Source organism: Melospiza georgiana, chromosome 14, assembly GCF_028018845.1.
Source record: "Melospiza georgiana isolate bMelGeo1 chromosome 14, bMelGeo1.pri, whole genome shotgun sequence".
Classification (NCBI taxonomy): domain Eukaryota; kingdom Metazoa; phylum Chordata; class Aves; order Passeriformes; family Passerellidae; genus Melospiza; species Melospiza georgiana.
This window is the reverse complement of record NC_080443.1, coordinates 2,409,304-2,435,429: the sequence shown is the minus strand read 5'-3', so window position 1 is coordinate 2,435,429 and position 26,126 is coordinate 2,409,304. Positions and strand designations below refer to the sequence as shown.

General features: G+C 43.8%; 1 protein-coding gene across 4 annotated transcripts; it reads left to right on the top strand.

Annotated features, from left to right (window-relative positions):
- Positions 1-6,577: 6,577 nt before the first annotated feature.
- On the top strand, positions 6,578-26,059 carry LSM14A (LSM14A mRNA processing body assembly factor). 4 transcript variants are annotated; one of them, XM_058033932.1, is made up of 10 exons: positions 6,578-6,924; positions 14,995-15,158; positions 16,310-16,442; positions 17,369-17,488; positions 19,166-19,342; positions 19,643-19,705; positions 20,296-20,475; positions 21,929-22,100; positions 22,919-23,147; positions 24,247-26,059. In XM_058033932.1, exons 1-10 carry the CDS (start codon positions 6,804-6,806, stop codon positions 24,268-24,270), a joined length of 1,383 nt encoding a protein of 460 aa, XP_057889915.1. In that variant the 5' UTR covers positions 6,578-6,803; the 3' UTR covers positions 24,271-26,059. The 4 variants fall into 4 exon arrangements, with proteins under 4 accessions (XP_057889915.1, XP_057889914.1, XP_057889913.1 ...); XM_058033931.1 differs by having other exon boundaries at positions 17,366-17,488; XM_058033930.1 differs by lacking the exon at positions 19,643-19,705.
- Positions 26,060-26,126: the final 67 nt, after the last annotated feature.

The following is a 26,126-nucleotide window of genomic DNA, read 5'->3' as shown; positions in this document are numbered from 1 at the left end:
CTTGCGCTGAGCTGGGAGCCGGCGGCGCTCTGCGCATGCGCGGGGCTCTGCCGCGCGCGGGGCACCATGGGAGGGGCCGCCGCCTCCGCCCCGCCCCGGGGCGGGACCGGGACCACCCGAGCGGGAGCGCGCCCTGAATCGGGACCGGCACCGGGACAGCTCGGGCGGGAGCGCGGCCAGAATAGGGACCGGCACCGGGACAGCTCGGGCGGGAGCGCGCCCTGAACCGGGACCGGCACCGGGACAGCTCGGGTGGGAGCGCGGCCAGAATAGGGACCGGCACCGGGACCGCCCGGGCGGGAGCGCGCCCTGAATCGGGACCGGCACCGGGACCGCCCGGGCGGGAGCGCGCCCAGAACCGGCACCGGGACCGCCCGGGCGTCCCAGCGAGTGCGGCCGCCCAGAGAGAGGGCGGCGATACCCCTGGGGAAGCCTCGGGGTAGCAGCGGGTGCAGGGAGGTGCCGTAGGGACGGACGCGGGATATGGAGCAGCCTCCCCGGGCCAAGTGTCCGCAGAGGCGGCGGCGGCGGCCGGTGGTCCCCTCCCGTCCCGCCGGGAGAAGCGAGCGATCGGCCCCGGCTCTCCCGAAGCGGGGAGGTGCAGTGGGATGAGCTGTCCCAAAGCCCAAGGCACGCCCAGCTCACGGTTTCCCTGCTCCGCTCTGCAGTTACCGGGATCCGCAGCTGCTGCCCCCGGCAGACCGGAATGGCTGCAGTGATACAATTCCCTGACGGGGACGCTGTTTCAGAAGATTTAGAAAACAAAAATAAGGCTCTTTGCATCGCCAGAGCAGCTGCCCTGGCGTGCTGCTCCCTCGGCATCCTCGCGGGAAATTCAAGGTAGTTAATTCTGCTGTTAACGCTTTTGGTATCGAACGCCTGTGTGCCCTCTTCCCACCAATGGTTCCTCACGCACTCTGAAATACCTTAAGGTGGTCCTAAATCATCGGGTGACATAGATATCTTTTATGAAAAAGCCTTTGTTTAGGATTTTTCCTCCTGAGAAGCTGTGAGGCCTCAGGAACAAAATGTAAACAATGATTATCTGCTGCTGTGGAATGCAACAGGTGCATCTGGGATTGGTCTCATGTGGTTGTTTCTAATTAATGGCCAGTCACAGCCAGCTGGCTCGGACTCTGTCTGAGACAGAAGCTTTGTTATCATTCTTTCCTATTCTATTCTTAGCTAGCATTCTGATGAAGTCCTTTCTTCTACTCTTTTAGTATAATTTTAATATAATATATATCATAATATAATAAATCAGCCTTCTGAAACATGGAGTCAGATCCTCATCTCTGCCCTCAACTTAAGAGCCCTGTGAACACCATCACAATCGGGTTTTTAACTAATGACAGTGTCTTTGAGAGGACCCTGCAAATAAAAACGCTTTCCCATATGAATGACACACAAGGAGTAACCATGAATTTGTGACCCCAGCAGCAGCTTGGGTTCCATCTGTCTGTGCCAGCCTGCAAACTGGGATGTACTGGAGCTGCTGCTCTGCTCTGAAGTGGTGAATCATTCCTCATGTTGTCATCTCTCAGGGGTTTCCAAAAAACTGGAAAAGGTGTCTCAGTGGTGGGAAGGACTCTCCAGCCCTGGCTCCATCTGCTCGGCCCCACCGTGTGTCACTCTCTGGGCTCTCACTGCTCCTGCTGCTCAGCTCCTCTCAAAGCAGGTTACATGTTTATTCAGGGTACTTCTTCCTGATTGTCCCTTAGGAGAAAGTTCATGATGCATCAAAAGAAACCACCTAGAAAATACATTAAATATAGGTTGTACCAGTTTAATTAGGATAAGTTTAAATGTCTCCTGAAATTAAACCGGTTTAAATGTCTCCTGAAATTTCTTCAAGAAAGTAGCCAGTGAAAATACTGAAGGTCTAAGGTGTGGTAGGGTGTATGAGCAGGAGATGGTGCAGTGCATAAAAGGGAAAATACAGCAGTGTTTATGAAAAGCAGCATTAAATGCACACAAGAGATCTATGCATCAAAAACTTGCTTAGAAAATGAGCATTGCTTTTGTGGAGTGCTACAGCTAAATTAAATTTGGATTTGTAACAAATTCTTCTACCTAGAAGTTTAATTAAAACATGGTAGATATTAAGATTCAATTTGCTATTGTGCAAATATAAAGAATAATTATTTGGGAATGGAAAAAATACAAATTTATCCAATGTTACTTTTGAGTCACAGACTTGATTGATTTTATGAGAGAAAGTTCCATACAGTCCTCACTTAGTTGCTCCTGAACCTTGTTTGGATGTAACCATCTCCAGAGCTTTCATAAGAGAATGGAAATCTAAACATATGATTCTGCAATTAGCCCTGACTATGAAGCAAATTTTAGTGCCCATTTTTCTAATACTGTGGCACTAAACTGGTTATTTCCATAAAAAGCACCCTCAAAAAAACTCAATTGCTTTGTAGCTTTAGAAGCTAAAAATTATCTCCTGACTGGACAGAGAAAATGGCAAGTATTAAAATTTGAATGTACATTTGTGTGTGGGTAATCTGTAAGGCATTAATTTGTATTTCTCCCCAGTCCTTTTAAATTGAGCCATTTTATATATATAAACACACAGGGTAAGGAAGTGTAATAGAATGTTTTATTCAAAAAAACATGATATATACTGACTCACACTGGACTTCCTTCAAGTCAAGAGGTAAGGATATACCTAAGAATGTGTGTAAAATTGTTGCTGAAACTGCCTTTGGGCTTGAGCTTTTGCATAGGCAAAAATACTTCTAGTAAAGTACAGAATCTCTGTGAACTTTTGTATTCATTCTATTATAAAAATATTTTCCAAATATTTTCATGCATTTCATCACAAAAATAATTCCTGAATATATTTGTTGCTCTTTTATTTTTCTGAGTTGTGCAGAATACAAAAAAAAAAAAAAAAAAAAAAGAAAGAAAAATCTGTGTTCATCTCATCTGATCTTTTAAGACACAGTCTTTCCTGAATTATTTTCTGTTTCAGGTAGAGAATGGTCTTTAGAAAAGTTTCCTTCCAACCATGGTTTCAAAATTGCCTGTAAAGAAAATTCCCCTCAGAAATTGTTGAGCTGCTCTTCAGTTCCCAGCACTGCTCAGGCCTGCTCACAGCCCAGGTTTGTCATTAATAACTCACAAACATAAAATATTAATAACAGCAAAGTCCCCCTGCCCTGTTCAGCTGCATGGAGTGAGAACAGGGCATGGGGACAAGTAATCCATTGTCTTCTACAGAAGGGAAAGTGCTCAGAAAGGAGCACTATTCTCCTGCTTATGTGTCGTGGGTTTGTCTCAAATACACACTTTCAGTGCCTTCAAAGATACAATTTAACCATCTTAAGTTTGAATTTAATATCAAGATGCTACCTACCAATTCAGATAAGATTTTGAGATAACTTCTTAAAATGAAGAGCGCTTTATATTATTGAAATTCCCTTTACACTATAAAAATATTGCTTTAGCTGCTCACTTTAAGTATGCCATAGAAATTATCAACTCCAAAACTCCAAAAATTATAAACTCTGTAAGCATACAGAGGAAGAGAAGAAACCCTTCCAAACCATCCAGTTGTGGGGAGAAGAAGGAAATAAGATTTTACAAAATATATTTGCTACCTTATGGTACTAAAAAATGTTTTTAAAAAGTTTTTAATATTTAGGAGATCTCAAATCCTGAAATGGGGAGTCTTCTCTCAAGCTTGAAATGCTTTCATATCATTTGCTGAAATCAAGGAGCACAAATCACAAGCTGTTTTTATGGTCAAACTTGCAAAATGAGCACATAAAAACACCTGGATTGCTTTAGTTCTCAAATTGGAGAGCACAAAGATGACTAGAGTACTAAGAGCTGTCCTAGGAATAGCATGGGTGTGGGTTAAAAAAGACCTCTAAGCTCCCCTCAGCACTGCCAAGGCCACCACTAACCCATGTCCCCAAGTGCCACACACACATGATTTCCCTCCAGGGACTGGGAGTCTGCCCTGGGCAGCCTGAGAGCGCCTTCCAATGAAGAAATGTTTCTGAAATCCAACCTGAACCTCCTCTGGCATCACCTGAGGCCGTTCCCTCTGCTCCTGTCCATGTTCCTGGGAGCACAGCCCGGCCCCCCGGCTGTCCCCTCCTGGCAGGGAGTTGTGCAGAGCCACAAGGGCCCCCTGAGCCTCCTTTGCTCCAGGCTCAGCCCCTGCCCAGCTCCCTCAGCCCCTGATGGGGCTCCAGCCCCTTTCCCAGCTCCCTCAGCTGCTCTTCGTGCGATTTCTGCTCTAGATCCTTCACCAAACCTGGGTCCCTCCCTTGGAAGGCAGAATATGTCTAAATTTAGTTTCATGTACTTTGATTGCAAATGAATTTCATTTTTAAAAATGGCTTGTAGGAATTTTGGACCTTGCAAAGTTAATTGTAAATACTTGTTTAATAACCTAGGCAGGACTTGATGGTGAGACTTAGGAATATTTGTCATCAAGAGGGTTAGAATTTAACCCTTAAGTTTTTCAAGGGGTAGTTTTCTATTCCTAGGCATTTGTGCAGATTTTTTCTTTGTCCGTTTTGGGTTTTGTTTTATTTTTGTTATTCATTCTGCCCAACTTCTCTCTTCCAGAAACTTACAGGTTGTTTCAGAAAAGGCTGCTAAGCCTCTTCAGCCTAAGGAGAGCTGAGAGGGGCCCTCACCCACCCTGGGATTCTGTGGAAAATAAACCCTGACAGTTTTTCATTTGATTTCTGTCCTGAAATGTTCATCTATTGTGCCCCAAGCTCAAAGAAATGTCCATTTCTATTTCCTCTTCCATCTACATAATCTTGGAACCCTAATTCTATAAATATAGCATGGACATATGGTTCTGCAACTAGTCCTGACTATGAAATAAATTTCAGTGTCCATTTTTCTAATACCGTGGCATTAAACTGGGTGTTTTCATAAGAAACATTTCCAGTTTTGAGAGGCAGATGAGAGAAGTCTTAGGAAGATGTACACCAGAATTTATTTCCCTTTCCTTTTCCCTTTCCTTTTCCCTTTCCTTTTCCCTTTCCTTTCCTTTCCTTTCCTTTCCTTTCCTTTCCTTTCCTTTCCTTTCCTTTCCTTTCCTTTCCCTTTCCTTTCCTTCCCCTTCCCTTTCCTTCTCTTGCACAAGGCAGCAGGAAACCCGTGTAACACAACCTGTAGCTGATCCTCAACACTGTTTCAACCTCTCCACCTCCTCCAACAGAGGTTCAGACTCACCCCAGACCAGCCTCTTTCCTTGTAACAGAATATTAATATTTGTTATTTCTCTAACCAGGAGCTTTACTTTGAGCTGAATTGCCAGTGCAGATTTCCAACAGTGGTGTCCCACAGAGTTGATAGGGTCTGTGCAGTCATTTACACTTTGCTTCACCATCTTTCAGGTGGGTCAGGGGGCAATTTCAGTAAAGCTCCCTGGGCACTCCAGTCCTCCTGGGAACTTCACAGCCAGCTCAGCGCGGGCACAAACCCCCAGGAGCCCAGCCTGGCTCCTGCTTAGGCACTGCAGCCCCTTCTGGGAAGTCTGGCTTGTTACTGCATTTCAAAGCCTTTTCTGAACAGAACGCTTGGGGAATCTTTGCAATGCGATAATGTCCAGCTGCTGAAACCAAAGCTAAGGCGCCTTTCCGAGGCTGGTGTTTGTTGTGGGGTGTCCCAGGGGGCTGAGGCAGTACCGTGGCCTCCCACAGAAGCCTCATTTGTGATTCTTACTGAAGGTGCACAAATGAAGTGCAATCACAGCATCGTGAGGCGTTTGTGTGTGTTTGCTTGTACCCAAAGGGTGTTTTTGCAGGGTTAATCCCGCACTTTGGTCAGGATTTCATCAACAACTGTGCTGCTCAGTGCTGGCTGCAGGATGTGACTGAGCACAGTGAAAGGGAATCCCGGTGGAACAGACCCGATGTCATCCCCTGCTCCTGCTGTCTGCGCTCCCCCTGCCCACGGGGCTCCCCGGGATTTGCCCTTCAGCGGGCGGGCCCCTCAAACACCCCGAACCCCCAAACCACCGAAGCTGCTGTCACTGCCCGGTGACCGCTCGGGGCTGCGCCAGGGCCGGGGCTGCCCAGCGACCACACCGGACAGCCGGGCCGAGCGGGACCGGACAGGGCCGAACGGGGCCGGGCAGAGCCGAGCAGGGCCGAGCTGGGCCGGGCGGTGCCGAGCACAGCCAAGCTGGGCAGAGACGAACGGAGCCGAATGGTGCCGAGCTGGGCCGGACAGAACCGAACAGGGCCCGACGGTGCCGAGCGGTGCCGGGCAGAGCCAAACTGGGCCCGGCGGTGCCGAGCAGAACCGAACAGGGCCCGAGGGTGCCGAGCGGTGCCGGGCAGAGCCGAACGGGACCGAGCGGTGCCGAGCAGAAGCGAACAGGGCCCGACGGTGCCGGGCAGAGCCGGGCCGGGCCGGGCAGAGCCGAACGGGACCGAGCGGTGCCGAAGCTCCGCTCCCGCCGTCGCGCGCGGGATCCCGACGCCGCTCCGCGACGTTCCCGCCCCCAAGTCAGCGTCCCCGCCCGCAGCTCTCGCGAGAGTAGCCGCGCTCCCGGCATGCACCTGGCGGGCCGGGCGGGGGGGCGCTGTGAGGGAAGATGAAGGCGGCGGCCATGTTGGGAGCCGCGGGGCGCGGGCCGTGCTGAGCGCTCCGCCGAGGGCTGCGCCGAGGGTTCCGCTGTGTGGGGAGCGGCGGCTCGGGGCGACGGGAGGACAGCGCCTACTACGACTCAGGGGCGGGGTTGCTTGGCTACTTGTGCCTAGCTTAAGGAGTCCTCGGCAGCGGCGAAGGGGTGTCCCTGACCGAGAAGCAGCGCCATGAGCGGGGGGACGCCCTACATCGGGAGCAAGATCAGCCTCATCTCCAAGGCTGAGATCCGCTATGAGGGGATCCTGTACACCATCGACACCGAGAACTCCACGGTGGCGCTGGCCAAGGGTAAGGACGCGGGCGGCCGGAGGAGCGGGCCCGGCGGCGCTCGGGGAGGGGCGGGAGGGGAGCGCGGCCGCGGGACGGGAGCGAGGCCGCGGCACCGGGATCGGCCCAGGAACCGGAGCCGCGGCTCTGGCCGGGCGCTGGGGAGCCCCGGGGAGCGGCCCCGGCCTGCGGGGCCTGGCGGAGCTCGGGCAGAGCCCGCCTCGTCCCGCGGGGGAGGTGGAACGAGAGAGGGTCTGGCGTGAAGCGGCGGCGCTGCGAGGCCCCGCTCCGGGAAGGGACCCTCGCCGAGAGGAGCCGGCAGCGCCTCCGTGCCGGGGTGCTCGGAGCTGCTCCCTGTGGAGTGCGAGTATGGAGCCCGTGCGGTGAAAGCGGTCCGCAGCTAGTGCCTGAAAGGGAGTAGGAGGGGGAGGCTGGAAGGAGGTTTTCTTTGCCTCGCTAAGAATTCCAGACCTACAGAGGATAGGGCTGTGTATGACTGGGCTGCTCTGCATGTTAGGACGGCAGACAGCTCGGGTCTGAGGGGGCTCCTCAGTGCTGGATTACCGACAAAAGCTGAACGTAAGCTGGTAATTTTCGAGGTGTATGGCACACTGTAGTTCGAAATGGTACGAGAATGTTATCGGCCACAAGATAATATATATATACACATACACATTTATATATCGGGAAAGAGAAGAGATCTTTGTGAGTGTATAAGAAAGTTAGGTTTACTGAGAAGAGAGCTGGGGCCAAAGAAGAGAATTTTTGAAACTGGGCGTCCTAAGGACTTCAGTGTTTCTCATGCATGAGAATTCATTCTCAAGGTAAAACATTAAGTCAGAACTTTTAATAACCTCTTTATAATCGATTCTGCAACACTCAGCTTTTTTTTTTCCTTTACACTTCTTGCATCTGTGAAGTCTTGCTAAGTAATCTAAATTCCTGTGTAAAAGCAGAGAGTCTGTGCAGCCATTAGGGAAGAGGAAAACTTCGTGCTTGTGAATGAAATCTCTGGGGCAGAGCGGATTGCAGAGCTCGGTTCCTGGCGGCAGGAAAGGCTTGGCGCCGGTCCGCTCCGTTCTGCACAGCCTCCCTGGTGCTGCTGCACACCGCGAGTGCGATCGCTCTCGCTGCCCTTTGTGGGAACTCTGCTTTGTGCGCTGGGTCACTTTAAGGCCTTCCCTCCTCGCAAGCAACACCTCCCCCCGTGATTGTTTCAGAAATAAATTCCTCTGTTTTGTAAACTCTGGTACGTGGGCTTTGAAACACCTCACGGTGAGTTTGGTCCCAGCCTTGCACATTTCGCTTTTGGGGCAGAGTTGGCTTTCACTGTGTGATTTTTGTTCGTTTCTAAAGTTGCCTTTAGGTTAAACTGCCTGGCTGGAGTTGCATTATCTACTTTGAAAGGACAGCTGGTTTTGGTTTATACAAGGAAAAGCTGGATATTGTGATTAAAAATAAATGTTCAGAAATTCCAGTTGCATGCTGTGATTGTTAAGGTTCCTGCAAAAGCACATAGAAAAAGAATCCTATCCTTGAGGACCTTGTGATAGTCTTGTCCAAAATTAGACTGATTTAGTGCTGACCAAGGCAATTTTGCATGACTTCTCCAGAGTGGTTAAGTCATGTTGTGGTGTATCTGCCAAAGTGTGCATATTTGATAAATCAAACTACAGTTACAAGTCTGATCTACTCTCTTCTCATTGCTCTCATCAGAAATGTAAATCTAAACCACTGAATTTACTTTAATAGAACTTGGCTGAGTTAGCTGAAGAATGTGTGTTTTGTAATAGTGTTATGATTCAGAAGAGAATAAACCAGTATTTCTAGGCCACCTGGAACCAAAAATCCTGAGATTAATGTGGAACTGCTGACACCCATGTTAGACTGGAGCATTCTGTGTGCTCATGGGCAGAATGCTGCACTCCAGAGTGCTCAGTTTCTGCAGGCTCAGGCCCTGGATGTGTGTGACAGTGTCTGTGGAGGGTGGCAGCAGTGCTGCATTACTGGCCAGCTCTGTTTGGGAAAGAAGCAGAACTTTATGTTGATCAGCTCATAGTCACCTCTTCTTCTTGTGCTGAGTCCAGAAGTCAGACTAGAACCCCCAGAAGTCAGACTAGAACCCTTTACTGTGAATCATGACTACAAATGTAATCATTTTTTTTGCCAGAGAGAGAGAAAAAAAAACCCCAAAAGATTTGATGCTTTCAGTTGCTGAGCTGTGTAGAGTGTGTGTGACATGAGTGTTCCCTGAACTGCATGCAGGGCACCTTAGCATTGTTCATGCTCTAACTGGGGACACTGAAACCTAAAGTGCAGAGGTAGAGGTGCAGTCTGGTCCTGAATAACTACAGCTTTGCCCAGCTGTAGGATTTGTGTGGGCTGAACCAGTCAGAGATTAATCTCACAAAGTTGTGTTCATGGAATGCCCTCATTTGTCTTAAACAGTCGAGGCTTTCAGACACAGATGAGTGTTTGGGGTTGCCAGCACAGGCTCTGGTCCTTTCCTTACTGGGGGCAATCTGCTCCAGTTCTCCAATCAGCATTGTGTTCACACCGTGGTGATCTTTCCACTGAGCTAAACTTGTGGCCTCTGTCTCACAGAGAGGGATAGGAGCTGTTCAATATTGAACATTTTGAACCTGAGCTGGAGTCTGGGAAGGTGAAGTGTGCATCCTGTCACAGAGTGTGTGTGTAGTTGTTTAAATAGCAGGGGAACCCCATCCAGGGTGGATCCCAAACACTGCAAGCTGTGCACACATCTGAGGTTCTTTAATGTTATTGGTGCATATGTTCTCTTTGGATCAGCAGCTTTTCAGAGACAGTGTCTGCAACCAAAACCCACTCACTCCTATTGGCAAGCTGCAAGTTAAAATAACTGGAAATGTCCTAGTTCATGGTTCTAGTTAACACTTAGCTTTAAAAAAAATTGTTATTAATTTTTAAAACATCATTAAGCCCAAGCAGTTTAAGAGGAGTTTGCAAGTTGTGGTTGGTTTTCTTGCTGGAATGATTGCTGCCCTACCTGGGGCATTTACAGAATAATCTTAAATGTTGTGGCACTAAAAGGGAGATGTGATTTTTCATATCAGTTATACATAATGGTTTGCTATTTCAAGGCACTGATTTAGAGAGAGTTATTTTTAATGTTGTGTAAGAACAACCATATTGTCAGAAAAAGCTTTGTTCCTTCAACAACAGGGAATGCTTAGCTATGAAACAATTATATAAACAATTATATATATATATTATATATAAACAATTATATGTATGTATATTATATATATAAACAATTACATATTTTCTCTGCTATAATGCATCAGTTCTCACTTAGCAGTTATTGGACCATTGAGAGTTGCAGCTGGGACCATGATAATTGATAGATACTAATGAGACAGCTTTTGGTAGTTTTAAGAAGTAGTTAAACTTCTGGCATTTTCAATCATCCATGGTATAATGACACATCCAAAGGAAAACTTCCCTTCCAGACTTCTACAGAGCATTATTTGCAGGTGAAAGACTCAGAAATGCAGACAGAGGAAAGTTGAAATCCTGAGCTTGGGCTCATTCAGGGGTGGGAGCAGCCAAGGGAAGGGTTACATTTCTATCAGTTTTTTAGGAATGTATTTTTTAGTCAGTTAAGTAACATGCTCCTTGCACGTCTCCAAGGTTAGGGCCCGTGTGCCAAACCAAACTTGGGCACAGTATGTCACAGCAGAGGAATTCCTCTTGTCAAAGCCTGCTCCATCTCCCTGCGAGTAGGGAATGCAGGCTGAGGTCATTGTCTGGGGAAGGAGCTGCTCTGCTGTGCTGTGCTGTGCTGTGCAGGCATCCCAGCTTGGCTGCAGTGCAGGGCTTGCGATGGGTGCAGAGGTGGCACCTGAAGTGACTCGTGCACTTGTGGTGGTGTCCTGTCAGTGCTGCGCTGCTCCTGGTGCCTCGGGAGCAGGGACAGCTGCTGTGTGTGCGTGTGCGTGTGTGTGTGTCTGCGTGTGCGTGTGTGTCTGCGTGTGCGTGTGTGTCTGCGTGTGCGTGTGTGTGTCTGCGTGTGCGTGTGTGTGTCTGCGTGTGCGTGTGTGTGTCTGCACGTGTGTGTCTGCGCGTGTCTGTGTGCGTGATGTGTGTCTGTGTGCGCGCGTCTGTGTGCGCGCGTCTGCGCGTGTCTGTCTGTGTCTGTGCGTGTGTCTGTGTATGTTTCTGTGTCTGTGCATGTGTCTGTGTGTGTCTGTGTGCGTGTCTGTGCGTGCATGTCTGTGCGTGTGTGTGCGCGTTTCTGTGCGTGCGTCTGTGTGTGTGTGTCTGTGCATGCGTGTGTGTCTGTGTATGTTTCTGTGTCTCTGTGTGTGTGTGCGTCTGTGTGTGTGTCTCTGTGTGTCTGTGTCTGCTCCTGGGGAGAGGAGCTGTAAGTTAGAATTAAGAAGGAAATATTTCACAGAAAGAGTGGTCAGATACTGGAATCATTTACCCAGTGAGGTGGTGGAGTCATCATCCCTTGAAGAATTCAAAAAAAGACTGGATGTGGCACTTGCTGCCATGATCTAGTTGAACAGTTAGAACATCGGCTGGACTCGATGATCTTACAGGTCTCTTCCAGCCTTGAACTTCTGTGATTCTGTGAGAGGCAGTGTGTGCACAGCCTGAGCTGCTGCAGGATTCACCTTGTGGGCAGCAGAGTCAGTGCCTTCACTTCTCATTGACATTCTGCCTGGATTCCATGGGTTAATCAACAAGTAATAGATCTATTAACTGGGGAAGTTGCAGTGTTGCCATTGAATGCCACAGTAGTATAATATGGTAATATACATTGAAATGTCATATACTAGTAATATCACAGTGAAAATTTGTGCAAAAATGTGCTCACTTGGGCACAAGTCTATAGATTAATCGGCTCCAGAGAGTTAGTTATTTAGCTACTGACTTGTGTATATTTACACTGACAAAAAATAAGTTTGCTTTTAACGTGTACTGCTTGTCCTTTTGTTTGCAAGTGATTAAGCCAGTTTAGCTCTTTCAAAAATAACATAAAAAACCAATCCTGAAATAGACAAGGTGAAATTAATTAGATTTACTGCAGTTGTAAGATTGCCTTCCACACGACAATCTTTTTGTGCTTATTTTAATCTCCTCTCCCTCTTTAGTATTTTGCTATAGATGAACTGCACCTTGTTCTGGAGGAAGGAGATTGTCCAGCTCTGACTCTTGGGGAATTTCCTCAGACTGAGCTCTAAGCCTGCTGCTGCCCCAATACCTTGTGCTTTTGATACTCTGAGTATGAGAAAACGTGGTAAAAGCTATTTCTTTCTAAAATCCTGCTATTCTGGCCATTCTAATATTAGACTTCTTACTTTTGTGAGCTCAGATTGTGTTAAATCCTAATCTGAGTGAGGAAAATACAAACTGTAAAGGTAGGTGTGCCTTTGCCATACAAAAAAAGTAACTTTAAACTCCTTAATGCTACTCTGAAGGACCTGACTGGGGTGGACTCACTAGGTGACCCTTCCTAGATCACCACACACAGTTCTGGTTCCTGCTTGAAAAGGAAGTTGGACTTGGAGGGGTTATTTTGGTTGCTTGTGGTGAGAGAGGAGTCTGAGCTGCAAATCAGGGGAGTTTGCTTACCCCTCTCCAGCAGAGCAAATCTTCATTGGATGAAATTGTGTTTCTATTTTGCAGAAGGCTGTGATAAAACCAGTTTGATTTGGGGCAGGGGAGAAGCAAAGGAGGAGTCAAAACTTTTAGTAGCAAGTCTTGACGTGTTTTATTGATAAACCATTGGCAACTCTATCAGTGTCTTGAGTTAGCTGCATAGACAGTGGAATCTCTTAAAGATGAATTCTCAATTTTGGCACTGAAAGGCTTCCTTTTGATGTTATGGTAATTTCATGGTGTGGAGAAAGATTGTTTTTTAACATAACTGAAATCCCTTTACTTCTTTCAGCACACCAGTAGATGAAAGTCTGGTGGTTCCCTTTTTTAATTGGTTTAGAATGGAGAAAGGTAATTGCTGGGTGTTAGAACTGTTCCTGTATGTGTGATGATGGGACATGGTTATTAATATTGAAATACTTACCTGTGTAATGTAGCTCTGACTTAACATACTTTCAAAACTTATTTTTTCCACAGTTGATCAGATTTTTATTTCCATGTAAAGGCAAGATGCAACCCCCAACTTACTACCCTTTCTCTGTGATGTTTCTGTAGAGTAGTTTCTTTGCTTTAGCTAGAAAGTAAAATCCTTTGGTAATTAACTGATCATACTCTGGCTATTTTTGTGCACTTTTATAGAGAAAATGGCTGCTAGAGAAACATTTCAATGTGAAGCAGTACAAAATCAACTTTGGTTTTACTTACCAAGGCAGCAGGTCAAATGATGGAATGAAAGTCCAAGATAATTTATGAGTATGAGATGGCCAGAAAGTGAGGGTAGAGCCATGGTCAAGCCAGGGAAATAGAAAAGCCTGGTGAATAAAAAGCAATGGAATGAATTGACCCAGGAATGCACGTGACCCACTGATAATGTTATTAAGCTACTGTGCATTATTTTGAGTTAATTTCTGTGAATTCTTAAGCTCCAGACATTTTTTTCTGTGGAGGAAAAGAAGACAGATTCCTTTCCTAGCAAGGACTGACATGAGCTGAACAGTGTGTGCCTTTTTACATTGCTCACACTTGGTAGCACCATTCAGAGCAGACTTTCAGATGCACAGAAACAGAAAAGATAATGAAAGCCAGCTCACTAGATGATACATGAACAAAGTAATTGTAACTACTTAATGATATTTTTCTTTGTAGTGTGGGCATGATCTCTTTACCCCTGAATTATGCTTCTGAAAAAGATTTAATACCTGATGTTAAGCTCTGTTTATGCAGTATCACAAGAAGCAGCAGTGATGGAAGATGGCTGGTGCAGCCTGAGAAATGACTCAGTATCACTTTATACATCTCTACAGGAGACTCTGCTTTTCTTGACTAATGATTCTCTGGCTGCAAATAAGTGCCTAATGATGTCTCCAAAATGTTGATGCATCTGAAAATGGAGGGAAATCTAATTCTGGTAAATTAAAGCAAAATACAGATATTTTTTTCTCAGCATAACCCATACCTTGCAAAGCAAACAAACACTTTCTAAAAGGCTGGACCAACAACAGTCATGAGGGATTATTAAGCTGCTACAAGTTATTGTGATTGTGATTGAATGTGACTGTCATGATTTTGGGGGTTTGGTTTTTTGCCCTCTCTGGTTTCAATCCATTGTTTAGTTTTTGCTTACACAGCCAGGCCATGGAGACAATTCTCTTCTTCAGTTATTTGTTTGTTTATTTGATGCTCACCCAGGGTTGGCAGTCTGAGGGTGGGGAAAATTTTCTGAGAGGGCAGTGACAGCAAAGTGCTGGCACCCATGTGCAGTGCTAGTGGTTGTACATAGTGCAAAAGGAAGAGCTTCATTGCTGCATTGCTGTGCAGTCAGAAAGCTGCTGGAATTCATACAAGGAATTTCATGTCTTGCTATGGTGCACACTAGCAAGATAGTTCTGCCTCAGTGAGTTTGCTTAATTTGGCAGAGATCATATGACATCATATGAACCTTACACCAGCAAGAAGAATGCATTTTGCTTAGGGAAAAATTGTACATATATACCACAGAATTCTTGTTGTTTTATTAAATTTTGAATCTCTTGAGGAAATCACATTTGATAATTCTTAATATTCCAGATTTTAGTAGTATTAGCATAGTTTTCCTGTTTGGCAAATGCAGAATACGAAGTATGTAAACTCATTTATTTCTTGATTCATAGGATTGACTTAGCAGCCAAAATTACCCTCACAAAACATCTGAAATATTCAACATGTAATTAATGTCATAAGTGATGTCTCAGTCTTTTGGCTTGGGTTTTAACTCAGATTTTTTAGCTTAAATGACTTGTTTGTCTGAGGAGAGTTGATAAAGAATATGATGCCTATTCAATAAAGGTTTTTTTCTCAATGAAATTTTATTCTTTTCATTTAAAGCAGTTTGTCTCTGCAGTATATTCAAAACCCTTTTGTTGAACGTGGGACGTTTCATTGTTTGTCTCCTCCCCGCCCCTGCAGTTCGCTCCTTTGGCACGGAGGACAGACCGACGGACAGACCCATCCCCCCTCGCGATGAGGTCTTCGAGTACATCATATTCCGTGGCAGTGACATCAAGGACCTGACAGTGTGTGAGCCCCCCAAACCTCAGTGCTCCTTGCCACAGGACCCTGCCATCGTCCAGGTGAGTCCTGGCACAGCTGGAAATGCTGAGGTGCTCTCCAGCTGAGTGTTCAAAAATTAAAGTGTTCATCACATTCACAAGCCAATGTAAAGAACTCTGGAAGGATTTTCCCCTTTCACAGTCTTTAACTGTGAAAATGAAGGTTGAAATCTAACTCTAGCACAGTGCACTACATACCAAAGCTGCTGTCTTTTCAAAAGCAACTAATGACGTTTTTGATGCCTTTTTTGGAAGGAACTTGGCTTAGGACACACAGTTCTTGGGAAGATCAGACTTGGTATAAATCAAATGGAGTAGATGATGAAATATCTGCAGATAATTAGTGGCTTTTGTTTGCTTGTTAGTTTTATTTTTGTTTTAATGTTTAACACTTTTTGCTAACTATGACTTTCAAGTGTTTCATCTAGCTATGTTTTTAAACAGGCTTCATATTATAAGGCAGTTATTTGAATAGTGAATACTTGGTTTCTGAGGGGAAAGCAGCTTACAGCTTGAAGCCTTCAGATTTGATTAGTCTGTCATTTTGCAGTAAACATAAATGATAAATTAAAACTATGATAAATAGTTTTCTCAGAAATTTGTTGGCTTTTTGATTGTGCCTAAGGAGTATCTTAGAATTCATCCCTGAGAGCAAGAGGAAATCTCTTGCTTCAAATGGAGGTTGATAATCCCATGTAATACACATCTTCTACTTTATCTGTTCTGTAGATAAAATTCTCAAACTTCCTTATGATGTGCCCTTGCATTTCTCCACGGACTTTTATTGAATTTGGCGCAAGTCCCTCTGTCAGTGTAGTCAAGAGTGGTGAAGCTGCATTACTGTGAACCCCAATAACAGTGATAACCCCAGCCTCCACCAGTATGCTTGGGTGTCCTGTTGTACCTGTGGGGTTTGGAACTTCAAGGGAAAAGACAGGACACTTCCTAAATTTGCCAACAAAGTTTATATGTGTGTGTTGGACAAGAGAGTGTCTGAGGTTATAGGGAAAAGATTGCAAAATTTTGTCTTGCTGTTTCCACAGGTCTGTAAGCTGTACATACTTGTGAAAATGTTTATTTTAGAGTTTCTACATGTCTTGCCTCACAGAGCTATTTCCTAATTTTGGTGTAAATATGACTTTTTGCTAGTGTGTTGTGTGCTTTGTCTCCAGTCTTCACTAGGATCTTCAAGCACATCCTCATTCCAGTCTGTGGGTTCCTACGGCCCCTTTGGCAGGATGCCTGCGTACAGCCAGTTCAGCCCCAGCCCGCTGGTGGGGCAGCAGTTCGGCGCCGTGGGAGTCGGTACGTTCACTGGTTACCCACTGCTTCCCTGGGAGGGAGGCTCTGTGTGCTCAGACAGCAACCACTGCCTGGAATGTCAGCAGAATTGCATCAGTGCCTTATCCTAAGGCAGATCCAGTCTTCCATCTCTGTTAGTTCTGCAGTTTAGCTCGAAAGTAGAGAGTTCTTAGTAGTCTGCATCTTAAAATAATTATGATTGAGAACTAAACACCTATCTCAGAGGGACCAGTATTCCTTATATTTCACAAGTGGTAGAGAAGCCCCACAGCTGTTGGGTTGACCAGGTGCTGTGTGCCTTAACTAAGGATTTGGATTATTCAGCAACCACGTGCCAATGCAATCCTTCAGCTGTTTGTGAAATAGATGCTGGAAGGATTTGTGAGCTGCATGGGCTAGTTGCTCCTTTAGACTGCACATTCTCTCTGAGACTCACCAACCAACTTTCCTTCCTCCCTGAGAGTTTATTTCACAGTTTAGTTTTTCTCATAGGAACTTAAAGTCTCATAACTGTTCTGGCAGCAGTGCTACTCCTGAAAACGTTAGCCATGCAAAAGAATGGCTGTAGACTTGGCCATAATTTGGTATCAATTAACAATATGTGACAGTCATATTTTTGTTGAAAGGATCTTAAGTGGAAATATATACCAGTAACATGTATGGCTCCATAAGGTGACTGTGTTTTGTTAATACTTCTGATGGTGAAATTAGAAGTGTTCTTTTGTTTTTCATTTTAGATGGAAAAATCAAGATATTAGTGTTACCAGCCTATGTGCATACATCTGTTAGATTAAACTAAAAATGTATGGGAAGGGCAGCTTTACATGTACTCTAGAATAACTGACTAATAAAGCTTCACTAATCATTTAGTGCTAGTTTAAAAAAAGTCTAAACCAGATTTTACAAGTATATTATTTCTTTCAAAGCAGGAGGTTCTTTAACATCTTTTGGAACAGACTCTTCAGGCAGTGCTAGCATGTCCCAAAGCACTGCAGTTGGTTCTGCGTTTACAACAGATGCAAGATCACTAAAAACACAGATGTCTCAAGGTAAAATCTTTTTTAGTGACTTCAGTATTTCTTTGATGAGCTGTGTCCATGTGATTTTGGTGGTTGCCAGAAACACCAACCAAACAGTGAATTCTCTCATGAAAACACTTGGTATTAAACCCAGGAGACACTGAGAGGTTTTGTGTTTGCTCTTTGAATGTGTTTTCTCTACATCTTGGAGTGCTGCAGGCAGTAACACGTTCATTGTTACCCTTAAGGCACCTGTACTGAGAAGTAGGGCTTAATTAAGTGAAATGGTGTTAGCAAACAGATACATGTGGAAATTCAGTATTTAGTTTTGTAAATAACATGGCAGAACTGCAGATACTTCATACTGAGTAAAATGGGAAGTCCTTCAGCTTAAAACTTTAAAATCTTTATTCCTAACTGTAGTTCTGTTCATGCATAGTTACCTAGATGATATTAACAGCAGACCTGATTTCCTGTAGAGGTGGGGACATGACTTTTAAATCAGCTTAATATTAACAGAAGCTGTATAGATAGTTTATGTAATATTGGAAAAAATGAGATTCCAGATGATATTTGAATGGCAAAGAAAAAAGAAACTAAACATTAAACACCTTCACCTTCATGCAGACATTGCTCCTTAAAAACCCAAACCCCATTATTTCCTGCTCTTCCACTCTTCCTTGCTATCAAAGTGTGTGCCAAGATGTATTTCTAATGCTGTTTTTAAATTATGCAGTCATGTTAAAAGGCAAAACACTTAGAGCAGTTTTTTCCCTAAATTCCAGCTGAGGTTTGTATACCCATTAGGAGTGTTTCTAGGACTAGTTGAGTGGGTTGCCAAGAATAGATTCTACTTTGTTGGAATAATGCAAGGGGCAAAGGTATGCTGAGCATTTCTCTGTTGAAACACAAGTTTGGTTTTCTGCAGTTAAAGCCTGCTCTGGGTGAACATACATTCTGCCCCAGCATTTCCTGTGGTTTTCTCTGAGTGTTTGCTTTTAGGAATATTTTTTGCCTTTGTCAATTGCAAATGTGGTATGGTTGGATTTATTGTTTTGTTCATGGGTTTGGTTTATTTTTTGTTTTCCTTTTGTTAGTTTTGTAATGAGATAGAGCCTTGTTCTTTCACTTACTGGGACTTGAGTCTTATTCTAATTTGTTAGTAGATTTAGCTGTTTGATGTTGTAAGCTTGTCTGGCTGGATCAGTGGCTCCATGCTGAGGGTGCTCCTGCCTGTGTGAGCAGGGCTGTGTGGGGCAGCTCCCTCCCTGCCCTGAGCCCAGCCCGTGGCACTGTCCTGGTGTGCCAGGGATCCTGCAGCAGTGCCTGAGCTGCATCACAGCTGCCCTGGGAGCAGCCCCTTCCCACTTGGCATCCCAGGGGGGCACGAGGAGCATTTTTACCTCCAGTCAATGCCAAAGCTTGATTCCACAGCTAAATGTACATCATGAATGGGTTGGTAGGGATTGGGTGTCCTACCCATTATTTCATCACAGACTGAGGGAAGGGGTATCCCTAAACATCCTTTATTCTGAATTAATGGATCCGATGGTGCAGAATATTTTTTTTTTTTTGTACACAGCTGCCTTAACTGCTAAGGCAGATAAACCTGTCAGTCTGGATTGGCTGAGACCAGTAACTCCAGTAACTCACCTCTGTAGATGAGAATTAACCCTGTGGGGTTTGGTTTGGTTTTTTCCCCCCCAGGTCGTTCAAGCCCTCAGATGGACCATTTGAGAAGGAGCCCCACCATGGAACAAGCTGTACAAACAGCTTCAGCCCACCTGCCCACTCCAGCACCAGTTGGGAGGAGGAGTCCTGTACAAACCAGACCTTTGGTGTCTGCAAGCCAAAAATCCCTAGAGAGCCAAGAGCACAGACGAGGTAGCTTTGGATGGTTTTCATACAGCTTCATTCCTTCCATCCACATACAAAGTGCCCTTTTAAAGGGTAGTACAGAGGAATTTTCCTGCTGGTAGGCTGCCCAGCAGAGACCTGCATTAGATACATATTTCTTTTTAAATTTAAGCATATATTCTAAATTACTTTTTTTTTCTTTTATGATTTAAACATGTGATTTACATTTATAGGTTTGGATTTTTTTAAAAATCTCAACTATATACAAAAGTATGATCAAAAATATCTAATTGGATAAACAAATCATGTTTTTATTTCCAACTTTAGCTGAAGCACACAAGGTTTCAAGATCAGAAAATGAACTCAGAAATGAAAACAAACGACAAATTGGTAAATCATGTTTTGAGAAATAGCTATCATTGCTTTCAGACCAATACATTTTTTAAAATTTGGTGAAATACATAAATTCTTTCACATTTTGCTTTGAGAGGGTAACAACTTTGCATTGTGCCAGAAGAATGCAAGCAAATGCAGTCAACATTAAAGAGAAAAATATTTTCTTGTATTATACTAAGCAATCAATTTAAATAAAAATATGAATCAAGTATATGTTTACATCACAGATTTTAAACATAATAGCATTATGTTAAGGCCTTTGTAGAAATATACTTGACTGAAAAGCCACTAATATTTTAACTTGTCCTCCAAAAGCTTTTAATGACTTCTAGAGAGTCTTTAACACACAAATTTAGTATTGTTAAGTTTTCTGTGCCACTTTCATCATTACTGTGAGTGAATTTACAAATGACAAGCTGCTCTGATGGGACTTTAAACAACAGGCATTCTCTTCCTGCACTTCTGAAGTCCCAGCCTGTTACCCCAGGAATTAGAAATCAAACCAAACCACAAAACACCCTCCACCATCCTCAGAGAAAAGCCAATCCACAAAGCAAAACCAAAGAGAATTTCCCTGTTTTCAGTTCCAGGTGCGCCTGCAGTACGGAGAGGCCGCGGAGGTCACAGAGGGGGCCGAGGAAGATTTGGTATCAGGAGGGATGGTCCAATGAAGTTTGAGAAGGACTTTGACTTTGAAAGTGCAAATGCACAATTCAATAAGGAGGAGATTGATAGAGAGTTTCATAATAAACTTAAATTAAAAGGTAAAACAATTTTTGCTTTAGATTTGAGTATGGAAAAACTGTGTCTTGCTGTTTTGATCCTACCTTGGAGAACAACCCTTTAAAAGGCATATAGTATTAAGTCTTGCTTGCATTCATTAAAAATAAATTTAAAAACCAATTAATAAGTAAACTGAGGTCATATGTTAATTAAATACTTGGGTCACTGTTTGAGTTTTTAACAAATTTTAACTAGCAGATATCATCTGTGAAGTTCTAACAAGTCTGTGTTAAAAATGCAGTTTACTTAACCAGAAGTCCCAATAATGTTTATTACTTTAAAATTCTGGAAAGGATGCAATAAAAGAAAATCCATGTTTTAGGTTTCAATTATTAGACCAAAATTATAATGTCAATTATAGACCAAAAGCAAAGGAGTTTAAATCAGAACTTCATTGTTGTATGTAGGAGAGTTTGTTTGAAAGTTTCTAGCATTTCCTTGCTTTTATCCTTTTCCAGAGGAACACAGGAGTAGTTAAAAACCATGCTGCCAGCACTCATTTTCTAGCAGGCTTCTGTTTTGATTACCTCATTCTCTTGTGACCAGCCACCTGTTTGTTGCACTGCTGCTGCTATTTTTGGACAAAATTGTTGCAGGTTAATACAGTGAGTTCCCTGTTTCAGTGAATGATTGGCTAAAGGCTGGGAAACAAGAGGTGGGAATAAATGGTCAGATTTCAATGTAGAGTGAAAACTCCAGTTGAGTCCCATAAGATCTGTCCTGTGGTGCTCACCTGTTTTTCTGGATCATTTCTCAATCAGTTGATGGTTTGCTGTTGATACTGTTTTTTTTAGAATAATAAAGAGAAAGGGAATGCTAACCATAAATAGCTATAGAAATGTTTGGAGTGTGGTGGTTCTTGTGTGTGATGTGGAAAGGTTGAGCTGGTTGTCTGTAGTTTATGCACAGCACTGTGAGATTTAAGCTGTAGACATTTAGGAATGAGATTTGAAGATAGCAATAGCTGTTGATGTTGAACCATCAGCTTTGTTTTCAGTACTGGTTAAAACAGTGAGTTGAACTTGAGGCATTATTAGGAAATAAATACATCACAAAGTCAGAATGCTGGCCCTGATTCTCAGAGGAGATGGCAGCAAAACCAGAAGGCAAAGGAGAAGGACAACAAGGATGAACAAAACCATGGGATGGCTTTTAGGAGGAGTCTCTGAATGAGGCTCTTAAGGAGGTAACTGAAGAGGGGAGAAAATAGATGGGTGTCAAATCTGTTCTGCTGCAGGGTTTTTTGGTAACTAAACCCACAGGAAGCATAGAAACCTCCAGACAGCAATACATCCTAATTTACATGTCAAGTTATTTGATTTCCACATTAAATTATTTTTATAGCATGCAATATAGTTCCTCTCTGACTGGGAGTAACTTAACAGTTATTTTAGGCTGGTTTTTTTAGGCTTCTGTTTACTTTTTATTTTCCAGAAGATAAACTTGAGAAACCAGAGAAGCCTGTAAATGGAGAAGACAAAGGTGACTCAGGTGTTGATACCCAAAATAGCGAAGGGAATGCTGATGAGGAAGATCCACTTGGACCCAATTGCTACTATGACAAAACCAAATCCTTCTTTGATAACATTTCCTGTGATGACAATAGGTAAGGCCTGCAAGGAGAAGCTTGTTAGTCTGCTTAATGCATGTTTATGTCATAAGATATTGCAGTGAGTAGCACTGACAGTCAACTCTGAGTCAAAGGTGATTAGAGCTTATTTCCACATGCAGCTGGCAAAAATAAAATGGGAATAAGATGTGCAAAATTTCTTTGTGGGCAAGTGCAATATGGTCATGGGAAGGTATTTTAAGGGGTTTTAGAGCCAGGCTTTAAGAACTTAATGCACAGGCTCCAGAATCTCCTTTCCAGATTAACTAAGATGTGGAGGGTTTGTTTGTTTTGCTTTGCTGCTAAATTAACACTTTAGTTAAATCAATTACGACCCTGCTTTGGTAATGGTTCCTAAGCAGATTACATAACTGTCTCAGCCAGTAGTGTTGTTGAAATGGACAGATAGCATTTCAGGAGAATTAAAGCTTATCTTTTGCTGCTGCCTTTTTATTAGACACGATGATGTGGATTGCTGACCTCTTTTGACTTGCAGGAGGGGGAGTTGTTGGTTGTACTCACAGCCTGATAAAATAACATCTGTAACTGCAAACTGTTTCTTGCTTCAAATGATACTGGGTGCAGGGATACAGAGTGTGCTTTTCAGTATGGCAAACTCTTAGAGCATTATTAATGACTCTGTACCATATTCCTTCTCGATGAGCCCAGTGAACTGTGGCAGACACCTGGCTTCTTGAGGAAGGGATGCTGTGCAGATTTACCGTGTGATTCCTGTATCGTTTGCACCCTCTCGGAGGGCGCTGTCCCTCCCTTCCCAAGCGTTTCAAGCCATCCCCGTTGGTTCTGTGCTGCAGGGAGCGGCGACCCACCTGGGCCGAGGAGCGGCGGCTGAACGCCGAGACCTTCGGCATCCCCCTGCGCCCCAACCGCGGCCGCGGCGGCTACAGGGGCAGGGGCGTCATCGGCTTCCGAGGGGGCCGGGGCCGGGCCGGCGGCAGGGGCACCTTCCCCGCCCCCCGCGGCTTCCGCGGCGGATTCCGAGGGGGCCGCGGCGGCCGCGAGTTCGCCGACTTCGAATATAGGGTAAATAAAGTGCTTTGTTGTTCCTCTGAGCCGGCCCGCTGCTCTGGGAAAGGAGCACTCGCTATCTCCTGACTCTAGGTTTGATGGTGAACTAGAACTTCTTGCTAGAACTGGAACTACTTTGCAGGGCTCTGAGCTACCTTTTAGAAAGTCCATTAATGCTGAAATTTTAGTTACATGGCATCATTTTACTATCAATAGCCAAAAGTAAAGTTTGCTTTTCATCACATCTCTGAGTAGCTATTTGATAGCTGCTATCGGGGAGGAGGAGAAAATGAAGGGGAAAAAAAGTTCTACAGATTGAATGCAAGTGTTAGAGATGTAAATTGCAAGCATTTTTCCAAGTTTTGTACTTATATTAAGCAAGTTAAATTATTCCCTCTCATCATTTATATTTTAAAATATAAAGGATGAGAGGGAGTAATTTAACTCGCTTCCATTGTGCAACAAACTTTTGAATTCTTTGTGAATGAGTTGGCACAAATCTTATAGGCTGGTGTACTGGTTAGAATCAGACAGCTATCCAGATTGATTCAGATAAACTGGGCTTTTAGAGTTTTGACTGGGACAGAACACCAAGTTCTGCTACTTTATTGCATGAGCAGTTAGAGTTTTACAAACAAGAATATCTGATTTTTTAATAGAAATTTTAATTTTTTAATGAAAAAACTGGAGGGTTATGGCACAGCACATTTCTTTGTGAGACATCCCTCACCTGTTAGTTGATTCATTTTCAACAGTTAGTCCTATGACTTAAAGAAACTTTGGGTAGCTGAATGTGAATGGAAATGAGGGATTGAAGATCAGCAATTTGAATTTCTGAACGAGAGTTTTGCTGCTTTCCAGTTGGGTAGGAGGTGGTGCAAGGGCTGAGGATTTGTGCTGTGCTTTGTGTTTGGAGTGGTGAGCTGCTCTGCTCAGTGCCAGGCTGAGGGGGTTTCACCAGGTGCCACCCTGATCTCCTCTGAGGTCTCCTTTCTGCTGCAGCACATGGGGAACAGCCAGCACAGCACAGCTGCTCCCAGGGCTGTTGCCCAGCTGAGTTTGTAGGGTTTGTTTTGCAAAATGAATTTTCACTCTGTGCTTTTGTTCCCTCTAGAAAGACAACAAAGTTGCCGCGTAGTCTACAAGAAAGCTGCAAACCAGGTGAACGTCTAGATCTTCTTGAATCAGAGAATTAGTTTTGATCTCTGCAAAGAATGAAGTTAATTTGCTGTATACTTGTCACCAGCACTGGGATTTAACTATTTAATTTCAAAGGGGTGTAATGCAGTTACTTTTGAGAAATGGCCATCTTTGAAAACAAGTAAGCATTAAATATATTTGAGACAGAAGGATAAGTAATTTCTTATGTATAGTTAATTATAAGCAGTACTTCGATGGAGTTTTAAGTATTTTTTCATCACTGAAAGGATTTTTCTTATTACTAAACTGTATTTGATAATTGCTTCACGTTGTAAGGACAATGGTATGCAGAAGGCCGTCGATACTGTGAGTGTTTTGACCCACCGAAGGTTGTTTTTTGGAAATCCTGTAAAATCCCTTTTGAGGTAGTTGTTCTTGTATCAACTAGGGTGCTGGACAGTAGAAAACTTGCTTTGTCAGTCAGATATGTACACACAGTAAATACTGTTTCTTAGGCAAAGGAAAGTTTTTATATAGTTGTAAAATTCCATTATATCCCATTGCCAAAGAAACATTACAAACTTTGTATAGCTGTATAAAAAGCAACTAATTTTTTAAAGAATAAACATTTTTAAGTCGGTAAACATACTGTTATTGCAGAAAGTTGATATGCTGAAGAACACTGAATTAGTTGGGTTTCTTTTTCTTTAGCAGCTTTTCAAGCTTAAATGTTTGATTTTATATTTGGACTATAATGAAGTTTTGAAAATGTTCTTCCATTACACAAAACTGGATACACGCTTCACTGCTCTTGCAAGAATTTGATTTTGTAGTTTCTGGTATATCACAGGATTTGACCAAGTTAAGGAGATATTTTCAAAAAACAAAAAAAGGAGAAAAGGAATTTTCATATGTCAAGATTTGCAATTAATTTTACTTAGTGAGAAATATTAACTTTTTTTAATAATGGACCAGGCACACGAGTTGGTGATTCTCCTGGAATGCCTGGGGTAAAAGTCTGTCTCCATTTGTCAATTCTTGAAATGTTAACTTTGTTGTAATACCTGTAGACATGAGCAATTTAAAGAATTCTTAGTGTTTGAAGTTGTTTGCATTTTGATAGACCGTAGCTTGGAGACATTGAGACTCTGGTTCTAAGACCACAAAGTCACAAATGACAGTACGGACTTTTTGCCAATTCTGGATAACTAGTTGCAACTTTCTGATATGCTGAAATAGAAACCTGGTCATTTGTGTCTGTGTATGTATATGAAGGCCACAGGAATAAAGGGATCCAAAGATTACATCACTTTGATCTAATTTGCTGATTTATTTTTTTTTACTTCAGAATGTTCAGTGGTGATAAAGACGTGAAAAACTGCACTGTTGAAAAATTGGAATATTTAAAAGTGGTTGATAGAATCTTAATTTTATAACTTTTGTATAGCACTACAAGGAAGTATTTTGTAATTGGTTTCCTTATTAAGGTCAAGTATTTGACAGCCGTAGAAGTTAGATAATATTGTTTAGTAATGTTTTTGCATGTTTAACAACTGCCTTTTGGGATCCACAAGTCATGATTCTGAACACCTGTTGAGATTTTTGACCGTAGAGGCAAGTGCTGTCCTGTTGCAATAACTCTTTACTGTCTGAGGTGTTCCAGCTGTAAATACCCGGGCCGGGAGCCGCGGCCGGGGGTACACAAACCCTGCGTAGGCCCGGCCCGCCCGGCCAGGCTTTCTGTTTTTTTATTTTAAACCAGAATAAACTGTTCAGTACAAGCGGCACGGCGGCGCTCCTTTGTTGCGCGGGGCGGGCGGGGCGGCGCGGGGCGCTCCCGGCGGCGCGTGCGCG

Coding starts and splice junctions, on each gene's coding strand:
- LSM14A (XM_058033931.1), top strand. CDS start 6,804: ATGAGCGGGGGGACGCCCTACATCGGGAGCAAGATCAGCCTCATCTCC. Junction 16,443..17,365: donor GTTCGGCGCCGTGGGAGTCG/GTACGTTCACTG, acceptor TTTCTTTCAAAG/CAGGAGGTTCTTTAACATCT. Junction 22,101..22,918: donor ATTTCCTGTGATGACAATAG/GTAAGGCCTGCA, acceptor TCTGTGCTGCAG/GGAGCGGCGACCCACCTGGG.